This window comes from Panthera leo, chromosome B3 (assembly GCF_018350215.1).
Source record: "Panthera leo isolate Ple1 chromosome B3, P.leo_Ple1_pat1.1, whole genome shotgun sequence".
Classification (NCBI taxonomy): domain Eukaryota; kingdom Metazoa; phylum Chordata; class Mammalia; order Carnivora; family Felidae; genus Panthera; species Panthera leo.
The window spans coordinates 74,417,224-74,435,829 of NC_056684.1; the positions used below are offsets into that span (position 1 = coordinate 74,417,224).

The 18,606-nt window shown below is 45.2% G+C and overlaps 1 protein-coding gene across 3 annotated transcripts; it reads right to left on the reverse strand.

Moving 5' to 3' along the window:
- Window positions 1–11,649: 11,649 nt before the first annotated feature.
- On the reverse strand, window positions 11,650–14,576 carry LOC122221281 (chymase). Of its 3 annotated transcripts, XM_042940606.1 has the most exons (6): window positions 14,457–14,570; window positions 14,089–14,140; window positions 13,713–13,863; window positions 12,870–13,005; window positions 12,389–12,643; window positions 11,650–11,971 (listed from the first exon to the last, which is right to left on the reverse strand). In XM_042940606.1, the coding sequence occupies exons 1-6, from the start codon at window positions 14,556–14,558 to the stop codon at window positions 11,828–11,830; spliced, it is 840 nt and encodes a 279-aa protein (XP_042796540.1). In that variant the 5' UTR covers window positions 14,559–14,570; the 3' UTR covers window positions 11,650–11,827. The 3 variants fall into 3 exon arrangements, with proteins under 3 accessions (XP_042796540.1, XP_042796538.1, XP_042796539.1); XM_042940604.1 differs by lacking the exon at window positions 14,089–14,140 and having other exon boundaries at window positions 14,501–14,569; XM_042940605.1 differs by lacking the exons at window positions 13,713–13,863; window positions 14,089–14,140 and having other exon boundaries at window positions 14,501–14,576.
- Window positions 14,577–18,606: the final 4,030 nt, after the last annotated feature.

Below are 18,606 nucleotides of genomic sequence, written 5' to 3' on the forward strand. Positions count from 1 at the left end.
GAAAGTTTTCTGCTATGATTTGCTTTCATAACCCTTCTATCCCTATTTCTCTCTCTTCCTCCTCTGGGACCCCTATGATTCTGATGTTGTTCCTTTTTAATGAGTCACTGATTTCTCTAATTCTTAAATTGTGCTCTTTTGCCTTCATCTCCCTCTTTTTTTCTGCTTCATTATTCTCTATAAGTTTGTCTTCTATATCACTGATTCTCTGTTCTGCCTTGTCCATCCTTGCCGCTGCTGCATCCATCCGTGATTGCAGTTCAGTTATAGCATTTTTAATTTCATTCTGGCTATTTTTTACTTCTTTTATCTCTGCAGCAAGAGTTTCTAATCTATTTTTGACTCAAGCTAGTATTCTTATCATTGTGATTCTAAATTCTGTTTCAGACATCTTGCTTGTGTCTGTGTTGGTTAGATCCCTGGCTGTCGTTTCTTCGTGCCCTTTCTTTTGGGACAAATTCCGTCGTTTTGTCATCTTGAAGGGAGAAAAGGAATTAATGAGATAAAAAATTGAAATTAAAAAAATTAAAGTTAAAAAGTATTAAAATTAAAAATTAAAAACACACACCCACACAAATCGAATAGATGATGCTAGATTCTAGGTGTGTTTTGGTCTGTGTGTAGAAAGTGGTTTGACAGATTAGAGAGACAAACAAACAACAACAAAAAAACAAAAATAAAAAACAAAAAAGGGGGGAGAGAAAAAAAGGAAATCATTTGAGAATTTGAAAAAATGAATACACTAAAGTAGACTAAAATACACAAAAGTAGAGAATATACTAGAAAAAATTATAGAAAAGTATTTTTAATAAAAATTAAAAACAAATATGAATTTTTTTCACTTTCCATGTTTAAGAAAAAAGAAAAGAAATGAAAAAGAGAAAAAAGATAAAAAAAGAAAAAAGAAAAGAAAAGACAAAAAAAGAAATTGTTTGAAAATTTGAAAAAGTGAATACACTGTAGTAGACTGAAATAAAATGATGGGAGTAAGATAGAATTTGAAAAATTTACATAAAATAAAAAATATAGTAATAAAAATTAAATAAAAATATTTTTTAAAAAATTGAAAGTAAAAATGAAGTTTTTCTCTTTCTACATTCAAGAAAAAGAAAAGAAATGAAAAAGAGAAAAAAAGAAAAAGAAAGAAAAAAGGAAATTGTTTGAAAGTTTGAAAAGGTGAGTGCACTGAAGTAGACTAAAATAAAATGATGGGAGTAAAGTAGAATTTGAAAAAATTTACACAAAAGTAAAAAATATAGTAATAAAAATTAAAGACAGATATTTTTAATAAAAATTGAAAATAAAAATGAGTTTTTCTCTTTCTGTATTCAAGAAAAAGAAAAGAATTGTAAAAGAGAAACAGGAAAAAGAGAGACAAAAAAAATTGAATAGATGAACCTGCTAACAGATTGAAGTAGTACTGAAATTGCTTTGTTTTCCCCTAGAGGTCAGTCCATGTAGCTCTTTATAGTCCATAACTTAAGCCAGGGGTGAGGTTTGTGTTCTTGAAGAGTGAAGTTAGCCCAGTTGGGCAGGGCTCGGTGTAACAGCTCTGCTCTCCTGTAGATGGCGCTGCTAGCCTACTGGGGTGGATTGTTGCGGTGCTCATCGGTGTGCATGCGCATGCGTGGGAGCGGTGAAAAATGGCACCACCCAGCCACCCTGTCTGTTCTCCCGGATCAGCAATGGCGCACCGGTCCTCCGTCTTCAGCTCTCATCCACTCCCTGCTCTTCCACTCTCCGTGACCAGGCCCCAGGCAGTACCTCTCTCCCAAGTTTTATCTCAGATGCAGCTGTTTTCCCGGCCCGTTACTTCCAAAGGACTTCAGTTTTGACCTGCTCTGCCCCTCTGTGGGAGGGTCTCACCGAGCAATGGCTGAATGAGCAGTGGCCGAATGTCGACTGCACCCAGGAACGCCCACTGGGCCCTGCTGTTGCTGGTGCCCCGAGACTGCGGCCAGGTGCCAGCCCACCCCCAAAAAAGATCGCGAGACAGTGTAGCCTCAGCATTTTAGGGACCATGGAAAATCGTAACACATATCTGGCATCAGGCTTCACCCTTAACGACCTTGTTCCAGCACCAGCGAATGTGGCCGTTTTCTGGGGTCTGCTGGGACCAGGTGACTTCAACCATCTCTACCAAATGTCCTTCCTTCAGTGGAACTGCTTTTCCCCGTGTGGCCCGCGAGAACCTCCCGGACCACACTCTGTTCCTGGGGATTCGCCCTTCCCACCAGAGCACCACCAGGTATGGAGATGCGGAGTTGCAGCCTTTGCGCTCCCCTTGTTTACAGTCTTAATGGAATTTAAACCCTCTCCTTTCTCCTTTCTCCCTTTTTAATTTAGTTCCTGTGGCTGTTTCCAATTTTCCACTTTCTCTCCAGCTGCTTTTGGGGACGGGTGCTTTTCCCGTATGCTCCCCCCCCTCCCCAGTCTCTGTCCTCTCTCGCCCGCAAAAGGGGTTCCCTACCTTTTGGGGCTTCTTGGTCCCCAAGTTCAGCTCTTCGTGTTGCATACTTGCTGAATTCTGTGGTTCAGGTTGTGCAGATTGTTGTGTTAATCTTCCAATCGGTTTTCTAGGTGTGTAGGATGGTTTAGTGTCGGTCTGGCTGTATTTCATGGACGCAAGACACAAAAAGCTTCCATGCTGTCTCGCCATCTTGGCCCCCTTTTCCTAATTCTTGTACCTCCATCCTCACCAAAGGTAACTGCTATCTCAACTTTTAACACATAGATTGGTTTTGTTGGTTTCTGAACTTTATATAAATAGGCTAACAATGGGTCTTCTTTTAAGGTCTGTTTTTTTTTTTTTTTTTCTCCTTCTCAATATTATGTTTGTGAGATTCATCCATGTTCTTGTATGTAACAGCAGGTACTTTTCATTGCAGGGTAGTATCCCATGTAATGTTACCATACCACAATTATATTTATTCATTCTGCTGTTGATGGACTTTTGGATTGTTTCCAAGTATCATGTTGCTATGAGCATTCTTGTTCATGCTTTATGATGCAGGTATTTCTTTTGGGTGTATCCCTAGAAGTGAAATTGATAGGTCAGAGTATGTGCCTATTTTTATTTTGTCAACTGATGCTGTCAAAGTGGTTGAGTGAGTTTACATGCCCTCCGCACTGTAGGAATGTTCCTGTTGCCCTCCTTTCTGGTATTGATATTATCAGTCCTTATTTTTAGTCATTCTGGTGAGTTTGTAGTGGTATTGTGTTGTGGTTTTAATTTGCATTTTCCTGATTGCAATTGAGGTTGGGTGCCTTTCATACGTTTATTGGCCATTTGGATATCTTATTTTGTGAATTTCCTTTTCAAGTCTCTGGTCTGTGTTTCTCTTGGATGGTCTGATTTTTTTCTTATTGCATTATAGGCATTATTTATAAATTCTGCATGTGAGGCCTTAGTTGGTGTATGTAGTACAAGGATCTTTCTCCACTTGGTGGCTTGCTTTTTCACTCTCTTAAAGGTGTCTTTTGATCAATGGAGGTCCTTCTTGTAGTCCAATATATCAATTTCCTTTGAGGCAATAGTTCTTAACGGATGTGATTGTCAGATACAGGACATCTAGTTAAACCTGAATATCAGATAAACAATAAAATAAATAAACAACAAAATAAATAAACAATAAAAAAATTGAATGTAAGTACTTCCCAGGTAATATTTGTGACACATACAATTTTGTTGTTGTTGTTTATCTGAGATTCAAGCTTAACTGGGTGTTCTGTTTTTTTCACCTGAATCTGGCAGCTGTACCCATAGGGGACATTTAACAATGTCTTTGAGGCATTTTTGATTGGCATAACTGGGGTGGTATTGGCAGAGGTACTGGCATCTAGTGGGAAGCCAGGGATGATGTTAAATATCTTATAATGCACAGGACAGCCCCCATAACAAAAATTTATCCAGTTCAAAATGTCAGTAGTGCAAGGTTGAGAAACTTGCTTTTAAGTTAGTGATTTTTGTGTGCCTTGAAGAAATCTTTCTAAACCCCAATGTGAAGAGATACTGTCTTGTCAAATTGTCTACAAGTTTTATTGTTTTACCTGTCATGTATGAATCACCTGGAACTGACTGTTGTTTTTTTTTAAGTTTATTTATTTATTTTAGAGAGAGAGAGAAAGAGAGCATGGCAGCAGAGCAAGAGAGAGAGGGAGACAGAGAATCCCAAGCAGGCTCTGTAATGTTGGCACAGAGCCCGACGTGGGGCTTGAACTCATGAACCGTGAGATCATGACCTGAGCCAAAATCAGGAGTAAGACACTTGGGGCTCCTGGGGTGGCTCATTCGGTTAAACATCTGACCTCGGCTCAGGTCATGATCTCACGATTCGTGAGTTTGAGCCCTGCATGGGGCTCTGTGCTGACAGCTCAGATCCTGGAGCCTGCTTTGGATTCTGTGTCTCCCTCTCTCTCTGCCCCTCCCCTGATAGTACTCTGTCTCTGTCTCTCTCAAAAATAAATAAAAAACATTAAAAAATTTTAAAAGCTTATTTTGAGAGACAGAAAGAGAGAGAAAGGCAGAGAGAGAGGGAGAGAACTCCAAGCAGGCTCTGCTCTGGCAGTGCAGAGCCCAATGTGGGGCTTAATCCCATGACCTGAGTCCAAACCAAGAGTCAGGTGCTTAACCAACTGAGTCACCCAGGTGCCCCCTTGGAATTGATGTTTGTGTGTTTGTGAGGTAGGGGTCAAATTTCATGTTCCCCGTTGATCTTCACCTGGCCCAGCAATAAAAGGACAAAGGACAGTCCTTTCCCACTGCCCTGAATTTCCTCCTTTGCCAGGAAATGTGTCCCTGGAGTTACAGAATGTGTTAATGAGCAGATCACTGCTGTGGACACCTGGAGCTTCATGTCACCAGGGACTTTTGGGAGATGGTGTAAGACACGCCTCAGACTTGTCTCCCCAGTAGAGTGATGACACTGGGTTAATCACTCACCAATTCCCCTCCCTTTTGCGTTGAGGCCACTTTAGGGGCCACTTCTGATCTCCTGTGAGCACTGGCTGAGCATGCTTCTACACCAGAGCAAGCTTTTAGGGAAAGAGTTGTGATGAGCTGGGTAAGAAGCCTTGAGTGGAAGCTCCCTTCAGTGAGCAGTTACAGAGTAGGGACACTGTCAGCCACTCTCCTCCTTCTGAAATGGCCGGGTCCACTGCTGGCCCACATTCAGGTCATTTCATCTTGTCATTGATTCTTCAAGGTAGTGGTTCTTTCTTTCTTTCTTTCTTTCTTTCTTTCTTTCTTTCTTTCTTTCTTTCTTTCCTTCTTTCTTTCTTTTTCTTTCTTTCTTTCTCTTTCTTTCTTTCTCTATCTATCTATCTATCCATCCTGGCATCTACCCATCTATAAGAGATATTTATTTTAAGGAATTGGCTCACGCCACTGTGGGAGCTGGCAGGTTTGAAATCTGTAGGGCATGTCAGCAGGTTGGGAATTCAGGTAAGGGTTGACATTGCAGTGTTGAGTCCGAACCCCTCAGGGCAGCCATCTGGGGACTAAGACAGGCTTTCTATGTTGCAGTCTTTTTTTTTTTTTTTAAATGTTTATTTATTTTTGAGAGAGAGAGAGAGGAAGAGAGAGTGAGTAGGGGAGGAGCAGAGAGAGAGGGACAGAAGATCTGAAGTGGGCTTCCCCCTGACAGCAGCCAGCCTGATGTGGGGCTTGAACTCAAGAACCACAAGATCACGACCCGAGAGCCAAAGTTGTACGCTCAATGACTGAGCCACCCAGGCGCCCCTCTATGTTGCAGTCCTGAGGAGAGTTCCTTTTATGTCAGGAAACCTCAGTCTTTGTTCATAAGGCCTTCACCTGATTGGATGGAGCCCACCTGCGGGTGGAGGACGTCAGAGTCTGCTGATTTAGATGTTAATCACTTTATAAGGCTAACCTACAGTCCCTGCCAGTTGCAGTTGGTCCTGGGGCCATTAATACTAGTTGTTGCCTTCCTCCTCTGGCACCCATTCCCCGCCTCCCTCCTGCTCCACCACATGGCAAGCTCTTCTGTTGGTTTAAATTGTTTACCCAGTAGGGTAACCCAGACCTTTATCTCAGAGGTTACTGTGCTTTTTTTTTTTTTTTTTTAATTTTTTTTTAACCTTTATTTATTTTTGAGACAGAGAGAGACAGAGCATGAATGGGGGAGGGTCAGAGAGAGGGAGATACAGAATCTGAAACAGGCTCCAGTCTCTGAGCTGTCAGCACAGAGCCCGACGCGGGGCTCGAACTCACGGACTGCGAGATCATGACCTGAGCCGAAGTCGGACGCTTAACCGACTGAGCCACCCAGGCGCCCCTGTGCTTTTTTTTTTTAAGGGAAGGGTTGCTGCAGTTACAGGTTTTAGTTATCACTGGGCATAAAAGCACCAAAGAGTACCTCATACTCCTCCCTGCCCTTATTACATGACAACTCTATCTTTGCATGATAATAAGGGTGAGTTATTCATGGTAGTGAGGTAAATTCACTGTTGCCTAGAGATTCACTCATTATCAAGACAGGCTTGGCATGACAGCTGGCAGCCATAACTTTAGATTTAGTGGAACCCTTACTATACCCTCAGCCCCAGCGGGAGCAAATCCCCTGGTCTATTTCTGGGAACCAGGGCCCTGAATTCAGTAGGTCTGATCACAGACACTTGATGTCCCAAGATCAGATACTCAGTGTCTATTAGGGTCCAGTAGCTTCCCAGGAGCTACTTTTTGTATGATAAATAACTCTGTGCTACCGATGGCATGGCTTTACTACAGAACCTTAGAGGTCTGTTCTGTAAATCAGGGCTTGTCAGTCACTTTGTAGGGTCCCCACTCTTATCTATCGGGAGTACCTGTAACACCCATGGGTTCTTCTGGGGTTCTTTGAGTTCTGCCTGAACCTGCTACAGATTGCTCTCTTGCCTTGGAAAACTTTCTCTTGAAACCGTCATCAGATTTCTGAGACATCTATTAAATGGGCCAGAACAATATTCTCAAGTGTTTATATGCTGTCTCCAAAATCCAAAGAGGCCTACCATGCACTATTCCTCTCAATGGCCCATGCCATCACTATAGCGGGCCAGTTTTATGTTCTGGGCAATGTCCAGACATAAAGGCCTCTTTGGGCTCATCCTGTAAGAGAACTGGAGAGTTGCCATAATCTTGAGACAAGATGGTGAATGCAGACTGCTTTCCTTCTCCGGTGAATGCAAACTGCTCTGACCTTTCTGCTTGGTGCAGACTGAAAGAACACGTTTGCCTGATCCAAAGTCACATATAAAATGCTACAGGCTGTGTTGATCTGTTCTTGCAAACATATGACATACAAAATAGCAGCAGCATTTGGGGCTACTACGCGGTGAAGTTTATGGTGGTCCATTGCTGTTTGCCATGGTATATCTGGCTTTCCAGGATACTATCCCCTGCACCTTTAAATCTTAAAAAAAAATTTTTTTTTAACGTTTATTTATTTTTGAGACAGAGAGAGACAGAGCATGAAAGGGGGAGGGGCAGAGAAAGAGGGAGACACAGAATCGGAAGCAGGCTCCAGGCTCCGAGCCATCAGCCCAGAGCCCGACACGGGGCTCACACTCACGGGCCGCGAGATCGTGACCTGAGTCGAAGTCGGACGCTTAACTGACCGAGCCACCCAGGCGCCCCTTAAATCTTTAAGAGTGCCACTACACTATGCCATTTCATCTGGGATGTTGTATTGTTTCTGATTTATCATTTTGGCCAGATGTGGGGATGTAGCTACACGTGCTTCCTCTTAGCCTTTCTTTTTTTTTTTTTTTTTTATTTAAAATTAATTAATTATTTATGTATTTATTTATTAAAAAATTTTTAAGGTTGATTTATTTTTGAGAGAGAGAAACAGAATGTGAGTGGGGGAAGGGCAGAGAGAGAGGGAGACACAGAATCCTTAGCAGGTTCCAGGCTCTGAGCTGCCAGCACAGAGCCTGATGTGGGGCTTGAACTTACAGACCGTGAGATCATGACCTGAACCAAGGTTGGATGCTAACCGACTGAACCACCCAGGTGTCCCCAAAAGATTTTATTTTTAAGTAGTCTCTACCCCCAGTGTGGGGCTCGAACTCACATGCTCTATCCTCTGACTGGGCCAGCCAGGTGCCCTTCCTCTTAGCCTTTCTTACCAAAATGGACCTTATTTCATAAATCAGAGAATCATTATGAGAGTTCTGTCAGCTTCTAAGTCCCAAATATACATGCCAAGTATGCACTCGGAGTCCAGGGAATTGACCATAGTGTGGGGTCAAGAACCCAAATGACCTACTGTGACACAGACACGAACGAGGACTTCATTTGTCACTTGGCGCATAGGTCTCAGCTCTAACAGATGGGGCGCGGCTGCATATCAGGTTTTCAAGTATTACTCCCCACTCATATCCTATATGCAAGAGCCCTCAAACGTTCTGGACATTTTGTAGGTTCCCTTGGCCAAGGATGAGAAGATATCTCCTGAAGTTCAGATCAAGGGTGGTAGGAGGACCTGAGGTCAGCAGCTCTCTCAGATGCAGCTGGGGCAGGGGGAGACTAGAGAAGCTGTTTATAAAATGCTGAACAAAGGGGGCAAAACACAAGGCAGAAGAGACAGCAAACACTCTGTTCTCCTGAAGCTGTTAGCTGAGTTTCCTTTGGTGGTCCCTCATGTTTCCCAGCATGAGAGTGTGTCCCCTTTTTGGGATGGAGTGGTGGGATCTAGGTTATATCCCTGTCTAGAGGAGCCAGTGTTAGCCCTTCATTGTTACCCAGTGATGGAAAGGTGTCTCTCTGGCTCCTACAATGGCTTTGCCCTGTTGGTGGCCTCTGTCACCTAGGTGCCAGAAGTCTCCCTCTTGAGGGGTTGCCTTAAAAAAAAGTAGCGGTCCCTGCCTCTCACATAGAAATGAATCACAAAAGTATCCCTCCTGGGCCAGCTACCTCTCCTGCACCTGAAACTACTTTAGCACAGGCTTGAGACTATGTAAGGCTCAGTGATGTGATCTTTGTCTTTTCTTTTGTCAAGCAAGAGGAAGAGTTAGGGAGGCTTCTGGGAATAGAATAGGGTGTGGCTTGAGAACTTTCAACCTGGGGTAGTTTGGTGGCATCTGACTCTTGATTTCGGCTCAGGTCATGATCCCAGGGTCAGGGGATGGAGCCCTGTGGGCTCTGGGCTGACAGCACAGAGACTGCTTGGGATTCTCTTTCTCCCTCTCTTTCTGCCCCTCTCCTACATTCTCTCTCTCTCTCTCTCTCTCTCTCTCTCTCAAAATAAATAAATAAATTTAGGATAAAAGGATTGGCCAATGGGAGCACGGTCAGGAATTCAGGAGCAGAAGGAGAGTGATACAGTAGGATTTATTCACACAGTCCTTTCCTGGGAAACCACTTAGAATCAGTTGGCTGTGGGTCCTTCCATGACCCGTGGGTCCTTCCATGACCCACAGCTCCTGTCCTGCAGCTACAGCTAGAGCAAGCAGAGGTGGAGCTCCAGCTGTCTTTCTGGGTTCCAATAACCACTCCTTACCCAACCCCCTTCATGCCAAAGGGACGGTGGTGGCTCCGTACTCTTGCCAACTCTGGGATGTGTCACCACACCCTATTGGTTTCCTGTTCCCTTTGCACATAGATAGATCCTCCATCGAACTTTTCCTAAATTATCCTGTGTGATTGTGCCATCTGCCAATACTGGGACCTGACAGACAGACCCTTTGAGGATAAAGGCCCAAAGAATACACAGATGTGGCTGTTTCACAGCCCAGAGGTGGGGCTGGCGATGGAAAATCATGGTGCACTTTTCAAAGCCCGCAAGCCCAGCACAGATAAGCGCATACGTGAGATGAAAATCAGAGAAGATGGTCATCAGGAAAACCATCACGGAAACTAGCAAAGATCTCTGCTTCTTGGCTACCATGGCCTGATAATGCAATCGTTTCCTGATTGATGAGGAAATGAACTCAGACGAATGCAGCCAAATACTCTTCTGGGGAGCTGTGGTGTTTCACAGCCCTAAAGCCACGTAACAAAAACACAAACACAAAACTCCAAACACTTTTAAACTATCCAAATAAACTGAAAGTACCAAAAAGTTGAGTAGGGACAGAAGCCTTTCAACATTTAATAAAAAACATAGATTCAGAAAATAATGCCCCAAATGTCACAAATCACATAATCCAGGCAAAGATCTGTTAGCATCTTCTTAATCCCTCGTGGCCGGTGGAGGGACATTCAGTCAAGGGGTATTTCACAGTGGGAAGAGGAAGAGTCCAGGGTCTTCCCAGGAGAAACAAATCCTGCATTACATTACATTGAAGTTTTGCATTTTCCCACATGACTGAATATTTTTGAAAACAAATTTTTAACGAATTCAAAATATTCAGTAAAAAATATTCAATCATTTGAATTTACCATTTTTTTCAATTTTTTAAAATGTTTATTTATTTTTGACAGAGAGACAGAGCATGAGTTGGGGAGGGGCAGAGAGAGAGGGAGACATAGAATCTGAAACAGGTTCCAGGCTCCAAGCTGTCAGTACAGAGCCCGACGCGGGGTTCCAACTCACGGGCAGCAAGATCATGACCTGAGCTGAAGTCGGACGCTCAATCGACTGAGCCACCCAGGCGACCCTGAATTTACCATTTAAACTTTGTTCCATGACTGGGATTCCAAGTTTTCCATTATTAACAATGCTGAGATTAAAATCCTTGTTCATGAATCTTTGTGTAAGACGTAATCAGAGACATAATCTCTGATTATGTTTTTCAGGCAAATTGCTAGAAAGAGTTTGCTCGAGGCAGCGATTCACCATACCCTCCGAAGCCAGGAGGGCTATAAGCCTCAGGCTGCTGTTGTGCCTGTCTCCTGTCCTTCTGACCTGTTTTCTCTTCTCTAGCCAGTCTCTCAGCTGGCAAGACTTTGTGTTGAGCAGGCTGTAGGTTTTTGACTTCCTACTGGTTTGGGTACGGCCCTTGTGGCTGGGAGTTGCTCATGCAGAACTGTGATGCTATCCCCCCCTTATCTGCTCCAGCTCTCTGTTCTGCATCAGGGAGTGAGAGACAATCTTCTCTGCATCTCAGATTGAAGCCCCGCAGATGGTAGATCTCCTCTTATCGAGGTGGACTGCGAGGAGGGCCCTGTGTGGAAGCAACTGTCTTCCCTGCATCACATATCTAAACCGGTGGTTCTCACTGAGGATGATTCCTGCTCCCCTGCCCCTTGGAGAACACTTGGCAATGCCCTGAGACATGTCTGGTTGGCACAACTTAGTGGAGGGGCGCTATTCCTGGGACCTGGTGGGGAGAGATCAGGGATGCCCTAAATATCCTACATCTTTGCCTGTGATTCACAATGTTCTTAGTGATTCTGGATATTACTAAAGATAAATTCGAATCAGTATAGAGTTGATGATTACAGCAAGGATCTGGCATAACATCTTGTTTAAGTTGGAAATAAGGATCCTGTCTCTCCAGGGATTCCCTTTTTCTTCTTTCTTTCCCTAATTTTTCTTCATTATTTCCTCTCTGTATCTCACACTCACACCCCCCCCCCAGACCCCCCCACCTGCTCCCACACACCCCAACCATTTCCAAGGCTTGTAGGCTGCCTAGGCTGGAGGCCAGTTGCATTGTGCCAAGAGAAGAGAGCATCAGAGAGAAGACACATCCTCACGTCTGAAAGCTGGGTCTTTATTGAGGTTTACTGAGGATTCTGTGACCTGGAGGGGCCCTCGTGGGTCTGAGGGATGTGGCAGGGCCTCAGCAGAGATCAGAGGCAACTCGAAAGTGAGTGCCACAGAAAGCCTGCCCAGGTCTGGTTCCAGATTTCCCCTCAGGCCGGCCCAGGCTCCATCCAGGCTTAATTCTGCTTCAGGACCTCATTGATCCAGGGCCGGTAGTGGGAGATCCGGGTGAAGACAACAGGGGGCTTTGCATTCTTCCGTCCATGGGAGACGATGCCCTGAGCCACCCCAGCACACAGAAGAGGGCCCCCTGAATCTCCCTGTGGGGCAGAGAGAGAGAGAGTGCGCGCGCGCGCGCGCGAGAGAGAGAGAGAGAGAGAGAGAGAGAACACAGAAGGTGAGCTGGGAAGTCGTCTACTCCCAGTGAGACCTGGGGTCAGACCAAGCAGCCCTGGTTCCTCATGGGGTTATACATCTTGGTGTGATGCCCCTTTTCTGTTTCCTTCTGGCCACCTCATGTGCCCTGTGCAGCAGCCTGGGAGGGGTGCCCAGAGACTGCACTGGGCCATGGGTGGGGGAGGGGCAGGGAATGGATCTGCAGAGGGGTGATTCCAGTTCCTTAGGCCCATGATCTGAAACCCTGTCGCTGGCTGACAACCTTCCCACCCATCTCCTTCCACAAGACGTCTGGGCCCCGAACAGTGACTTGTAGAAAAGAACCCTCCTCCGAGGATCACCTCAAATGCAGATGTTGTCTTCCTGGGATTGCCAACACACAATTGGAGGTTGTGGTCGAAAGTTCTGTAGTGTCTGCAGGCTTGGGGATTCATGAGTCTCTGCTTCACTTCTTGCAGAGTATCAGAGCCTGGTTCATTCAATTGTGTTTTTCCCCAGCCAGCCACCCGGCACATTCTCCCGGGTGGGATGACGTTGAACTGGGGCGGAAGGGGGAGCATCCCCACGGCCAGGGTCAGGTTAGCTTTCTCCTTCAACTGTGGAGGGCATGAGGGGCTGTCAGTGCTAGAAATGGGTGACAGGGCAGTTGGAGGAAATCAGGGAGGGACAGGGCAAACTGTTTTGCATTAGAACTACATCCAGTGGCACGAGTCAGTGGGGTTGGAGTCCAGAGGCAGGTTGGGGACATTTTAGGGCAATGGAGACCTGAAGGAGAAAACTAAGAGAACAGAAAGTGGGAAATGTGGAGAAAGAAGTTATTACCTTCAGTAACATGATGTCATGGAGAAGAGCACTATCATCATATTTTGGGTGAGGAAATTGTTTTATGACCTCAAGCTTCTGCCATGTGTCTTCTTTCTTTTGTATGTTATGGGCTCCAAGGGTGACCATTATGGACCTATTGTGAGGGAGAAGGAAGGACCAGGAGAATCTGTGATGGTCTGAGGTTTCTCCTGCGATGTTCCCATTCTGAGAAAAGAGGACTAGAGTCTATCACAGGGGTCACTGGACTCTACTCACCCCTCTTTCCCTGGACCACTTGTAGCATTTGGGGTGGGGGCTCATATTTTACTCAGGGAATAGCTTTCTCAGGGAACATTGACAATTTCCAGGACCCTCAGGAATTCCTGGAGACTGAGTAGGCCATGGAGGACCCAGGGGATAGGATTAGCACTTCCTAATTTAGGGAGCCCTGTGTGAGGGCCAGAGATATCAGAGGAAAGGGGGAGTTGAGGTGGTGGGATCCCTGGTGGACCCTGTTGTCTGCCTCCCCTGGAAAGATGGCTCAAGTCCCTGAGAACTAAAGGCCAGTGTTCTTGGAAAGGGCTTAGAGGAAGTGGCCTGGAAAACTGGGTGGGTTGGGAGAGGGAAGCTACTTTTAGAGGAGGGACTTTTGGATAGGGCCTCCTTTTCCTCTCTGTAGGGGAGCCGAGCTCACGGTGATTGAAGATCAGGGCATCTCATCAATTATGGGACCAAGTTCCATAAGTTCAAGTCTTGCCTCTCCCAGCCCCAGGAGCCTCAGACCGCCCAAGGGTACGTCCTTGGCTGCCACCCTAGCTGTTAATCTCTAGAAGGGAGATAAATGGGACCCTGCTGTGTCACCTTCCTGCACAGTGAGCAGCCGTCAGCACAAAGTTCCGTCTTATCAGGAAACCACCGCAAGATGCCAGTCTATTCTGGAGAGTGACAATTTCCAGGTGGGCCATGTAAGGGCGGGAGTGTGGCTTGCACTCTGTGCCCCCGATGATCTCTCCTGGAACAGAGATCCCCAGGGCTTGAACACAGAGAATGCATAGGCTGAGCTAAAGTTGAGAGGGGCTTCTCTCTAATCTCATCCTCACTGTGTACTCTGCCTGTTGCCCCCTCAGGAGGCTCGGGTATCTGGTGTCCCCACCCACAACCTCTCACATAAATTCTCACTCCTTCTTCCAGGTACAACAGCCAATCTGGCCTCAGATGCCATTCAGGCATTTTTCACCTCGGATTTCCCCCACTGCCATTGTGCCTGGGACCTCAATGCTCCTCTTCCACTGGGCTCCAAACCTTGAGGGCAGTGTCAGAGAATGGCCACATTACGAGGTAAAGTGTAGCCCCGAAGCTCAGAAGATGAAGAGAACATAGGACCTCCTACCCAATATCTCACCTTAAGTCATGAGAAGATGCCCCCTCTTCCTCCCACCTGTTCGGGCTTTCCCCTAGTCAGCGGGGTTCCTCGTCCCTGGGAACTACCATAGGCTGCAGAGACTGGGGGGGTGGGGGAGGCATATCCCAAGTGGAACTTCACCCTGGATTCCTGCAGAGAGATCCTGCGATCTTGTTTAAGAGTCAGCTATATTCAGACTAAACTGTGTTGGGGGCTGATACTGCAGCTTCCAGAGGGAAGGACTCACCAGCTTCAGCTCTGGAGCAGAGGAGAAGGAGCGGCAGGGCGAGAGGAAGACAATGCATCTTCTCAGAGAGGCTGCCCGGGCAGATGCTGCTTCTGTCTTCTGGCTTGGGTTTTATAACTCCAGCGATGAGTGACGGGCTGGGCTGGTAACCACAGGAACTGTGTGGTCATGTTTTCTTCTCCCATCCTAAACTGGTGATCTTTCTGATCAGAAGTTTCCCCCAAGTTACCCTCTGTTTTGCTGGAGGTGAAGTGGAGGTCTGACCCCCAAGTTTTGGCTTCCAGGATGAGCTTTCAACCATGGTGCCTTATCTGGTGAGGGGAGGTGGAGGGATTGTGTCTTTCGCAGTCAGGGCAGCTGGTTTCAGGCTCATCAGAAACACGGGTGGGGAGAGTCCTTACACAGAGCATCCAGAAACACATGCACTTTTATGGCCCACAATAGGAAGTGCATTTTGCAAAGGGACCCAGTAGCCATATATATGCATGTGTGACTACATGAGCACAAACATACACATGTACAAATGAATCAAAAGTTTCGGGAAACAATATTTATCCTTGTCACGTGCAATGCTTTCAGTTTCCATTCATTCCATTCCACTCCGTATTTTTTATTTTTTATTTAAAAAATTTTAAATGTTTATTTATTTTGAGAGAGAGAGAGAGAGAGAGCGAGCGAGCAGGGGAGAGGCAGAGAGAGGGAGAGAGAACCCAAGCAGGCTCTACACTGACAGTGCAGAGCCTGATGTGGGGCTTGATCCCACAAAACTCGAGATCATGACCTGAGCTGAAATCAAGAGTTGGACACTCGGGGGCTCCTGGGTGGCTTGGTTGGTTAAGCGTTCGACTTCGACTCAGGTCATGATCTCATGGTCCGTGAGTTCAAGCCCCGCGTCGGGCTCTGTGCTGACAGCTCAGAGCCTGGAGCCTGTTTTGGATTCTGTGTCTCCCTCTCTCTCTGCTCCTCCCCTGTTCATGCTCTGTTTCTCTCTGTCTCAAAAAAATAAATAAACGTTAAAAAAAAATTAAAAAAAAAAAAAGAAGAGTTGGACACTCTGGGCGCCTGGGTGGCTTGGTTGGTTAAGCGTCCGACTTCGGCTCAGGTCATGATCTCACGGCCCGTGAGTTTGAGCCCCGTGTCGGGCTCTGTGCTGACCGCTCAGAGCCTGCAGCCTGTTTCAGATTCTGTGTCTCCCTCTCTCTCTGCCCCTCCCCTGTTCATGCTCTGTCTCTCTCTGTCTCCAAAATAAATAAACGTTGAAAAAAAAAAAAAAAGAGTTGGACACTCAATTCACTGAGCCACCCAGGTGCCCCATCTACTCCATATTAAAATATGGACAGCACCCCACTTAAAGGGTGAACACCTACAATTTGAAAACCATTGATCTGGTCTCTCTCATCCTCTGAACCAGATGTTCATAGGCAGAAGAAAGATCTATGGAGCGTAGATAGGGAAGGGAACATACCCAATGGTAGGGCTTTATACACATTATCACAAGAGCACGTGGGATTGGAATTAGCATTTTCTGAGAGCTTATGCATCATTTATTGTCCCAACTCTTGATATATTTGCATAACAACCCTGTGAAGTATGTATGATTAGCTCAGTTTTATGGATTGGCTATTGAGGCTTCTAGTTTAGAAATAGATTTTTCTTATTCCAAATCAAGGGCCCTCTCTGCCCTACCACCAAAGAGAAACAGAGAAATAGAGTCCCACCAATGGGGACGTAGATGTAGAAGAATGGTTTGCCCTGGGAGCCTGGGGTTTCCTACTCTCTCATTATTATTCAAACTTGTTTTGCTCAAATAGAATGTACACAGATGTCAGTATCTGAGGTTTTACTCTTTTTATTCTTCAGAAAATACCATTACTGTCACTTTACAGATATAGGACTGAGGCTCAGACACATTAACATGACCAAGATCACACAACTCATAACTACCACAACCAAGTTTCAAGTACATACTTGCTGTTTTCCCCAGACTTGGAGAAGCAGGGAGTCCAGGGAAGAGTTGGGTAACGGGGTGGAGTGTCATTTCTCTTGGAGACTGAGAAGCCATTTAATTCAGAGATGGGTAAGCACAGGGGAAAAATATCTTCCCCAAATCATTCTACCATGCCCTTGGTCTCAGCTTGGGTTTGTGACTGGGGTGGTTCATTCCTTAGTAAATACTGATTAGGTCCTCAGTTGCCCTCAGCTCTGACCCTCTCTAGAATAATTACACCTACACGTATTTGTAGTCCCTGTACAATTTTTTTTGTAAAATTTTTTGATGAATCCCTGTACTAATTTTTTCTCACTCTCTTTATCTGCCAGATAAAATACAGAATGCACAGTTAAATTTGTATTTCAGATGAATACCAAATCATTTTTTAAGTATATCTCAATATCAAATGAGACATACTTATACTAAAATAAATTGTCAATCTGAAATTCAAATGTATCTGGGAGTCCTGCATTTTTATTTGCTAAAGATGGCAAACTTACTCTAGGCATTCTACCATCAGCAGAACAGAGGAGAATCTGGACCTGGAGAAGTCCTATCCTGTGGCCTTGCACCAGTTGGACCCAAAATCCGAGAGGTAAGCAAATGAAACATTTCTATTTTTCACTCATGTAATGAGAAGTTGAGGGGTAGGTAGTCCAGGACTTGTGTGATAGTTCCACAGCATCAGTAAAGACCTGGTTCACCAACATTCAATTTTTGTTTTACCTGTACTGGCTGAGGGCAAGAGAATGGAATAGGTACAAGCTCTGGTCAAGTGCCAATTTCAGAAATAAAGTTGGCACTATCTGCCCATATTTTCCATATTTTCTTCCTTGTGCTGTCATGTGTGTTTGCATATTTGAACTGATTTCCTTTTTCTCTCTCCTCTGCCCTCCTTCTGCTATTTTGTATATAGTATGTTGTTGGTGGTGAACCTTCGGCTTAGTCCACGGTTTGTAGAATATCACTTTGGGAGTCTGACTAGATTAGAGGTGGCATGGGTATCACCTAGAGATCCTGTACTTGGAGTTGAAAGCAGTAACTGATGAGACTGGATTATATCAGTTCTGGGGAGAGTCAAGCCTCATTTTTCTTTGTACGGGAGATAGGGAGGATTACGTTCAATGAGAGCACTTTTGTTTTAGGGAGGTTAGGTACGGAGAAGGAGTGTGTGGCAGCTACGTGATGGCTTGTAGGAGACATTTGCCATGTATGGTGGGTCCTTAGTGTCTTTTGAACACCCTTCCCATATCAGAGGAATTCCCAGCTATGATTCTTGCTTTCCTAAGGTGGAATCCATAAACTTCCTTTCTCAGATTCTTTTGCATCTAGGCCTCAATCTTATGACTGAGACTCTACCAATCAGTTGAGTAGGTATAAAACTTGATTTAGAAAGGTGTAATCAGAGGGAGCAGGCATCGTGTGGAATTAATTTTTCCAGTGAAGGTGAGTGGCCGAGGGGTCTGTTTTTTGGGGAAAAATGAGTTGTGGGTCAGCTGTCTGGTGCTGCCTGAGGGCCAAGCCAATGGGCTGTGACGCCTTTGCTGAACAGTTCTGTGCTGTAGTTCAACGTCGTTTCCCTGGCTACATCACCTCTATATCTGATTCCACAGCATGTGAGGAAGATGGTGACTCTGCATAAGGAAGAATTTGCTAATAATCTGTTGTTACAACACGAATGTGTGGGGAGGGGAGGCAAGTGATTTCCCCATTGCCTGAGATATTAAAGTAGAGGTTGGACAGAGTCTTGTTTAAGATTCACAGTGAGTGGGAAGGAAAAGGTTGGGCCGACTATAAAAACAAAACACTGGCATTTAGTGACGGCAATGTTCCTGGGCCACTATAATGCAGAGGGATCATCCCTCCTCTGAGTTCCTGAAGCATTTATCATCAGTGCCATTATTCACTTTGACATTCAAGGCACATGGCCGGCTTTGCAGTTAGATGGGAGAACTTGAATCCCTCTGCTGCTTAGCTATCTGTCTGACCTTAGCAAAGTTCCTTAAGTTCTCAGCTTTAGTTACTACCTTTGTAAAATACAAAGAATGACATGAAACAGGGTTTTTGGAGAATTAAATATGGTGCTAAATGAAAAATGCCACATGGTTGGTCTTTA

Excerpts from the sequence above, each read along its gene's own strand:
- LOC122221281 (XM_042940606.1), bottom strand. The coding sequence starts at position 14,558 with ATGCATTGTCTTCCTCTCGCCCTGCCGCTCCTTCTCCTCTGCTCCAGA. Across the intron at positions 12,644-12,869 it reads ATGACATCATGTTACTGAAG|TTGAAGGAGAAAGCTAACCT; the intron begins GTAATAACTTCT and ends TGCCCTCCACAG. Across the intron at positions 11,972-12,388 it reads AGACAACATCTGCATTTGAG|GGAGATTCAGGGGGCCCTCT; the intron begins GTGATCCTCGGA and ends TCTGCCCCACAG.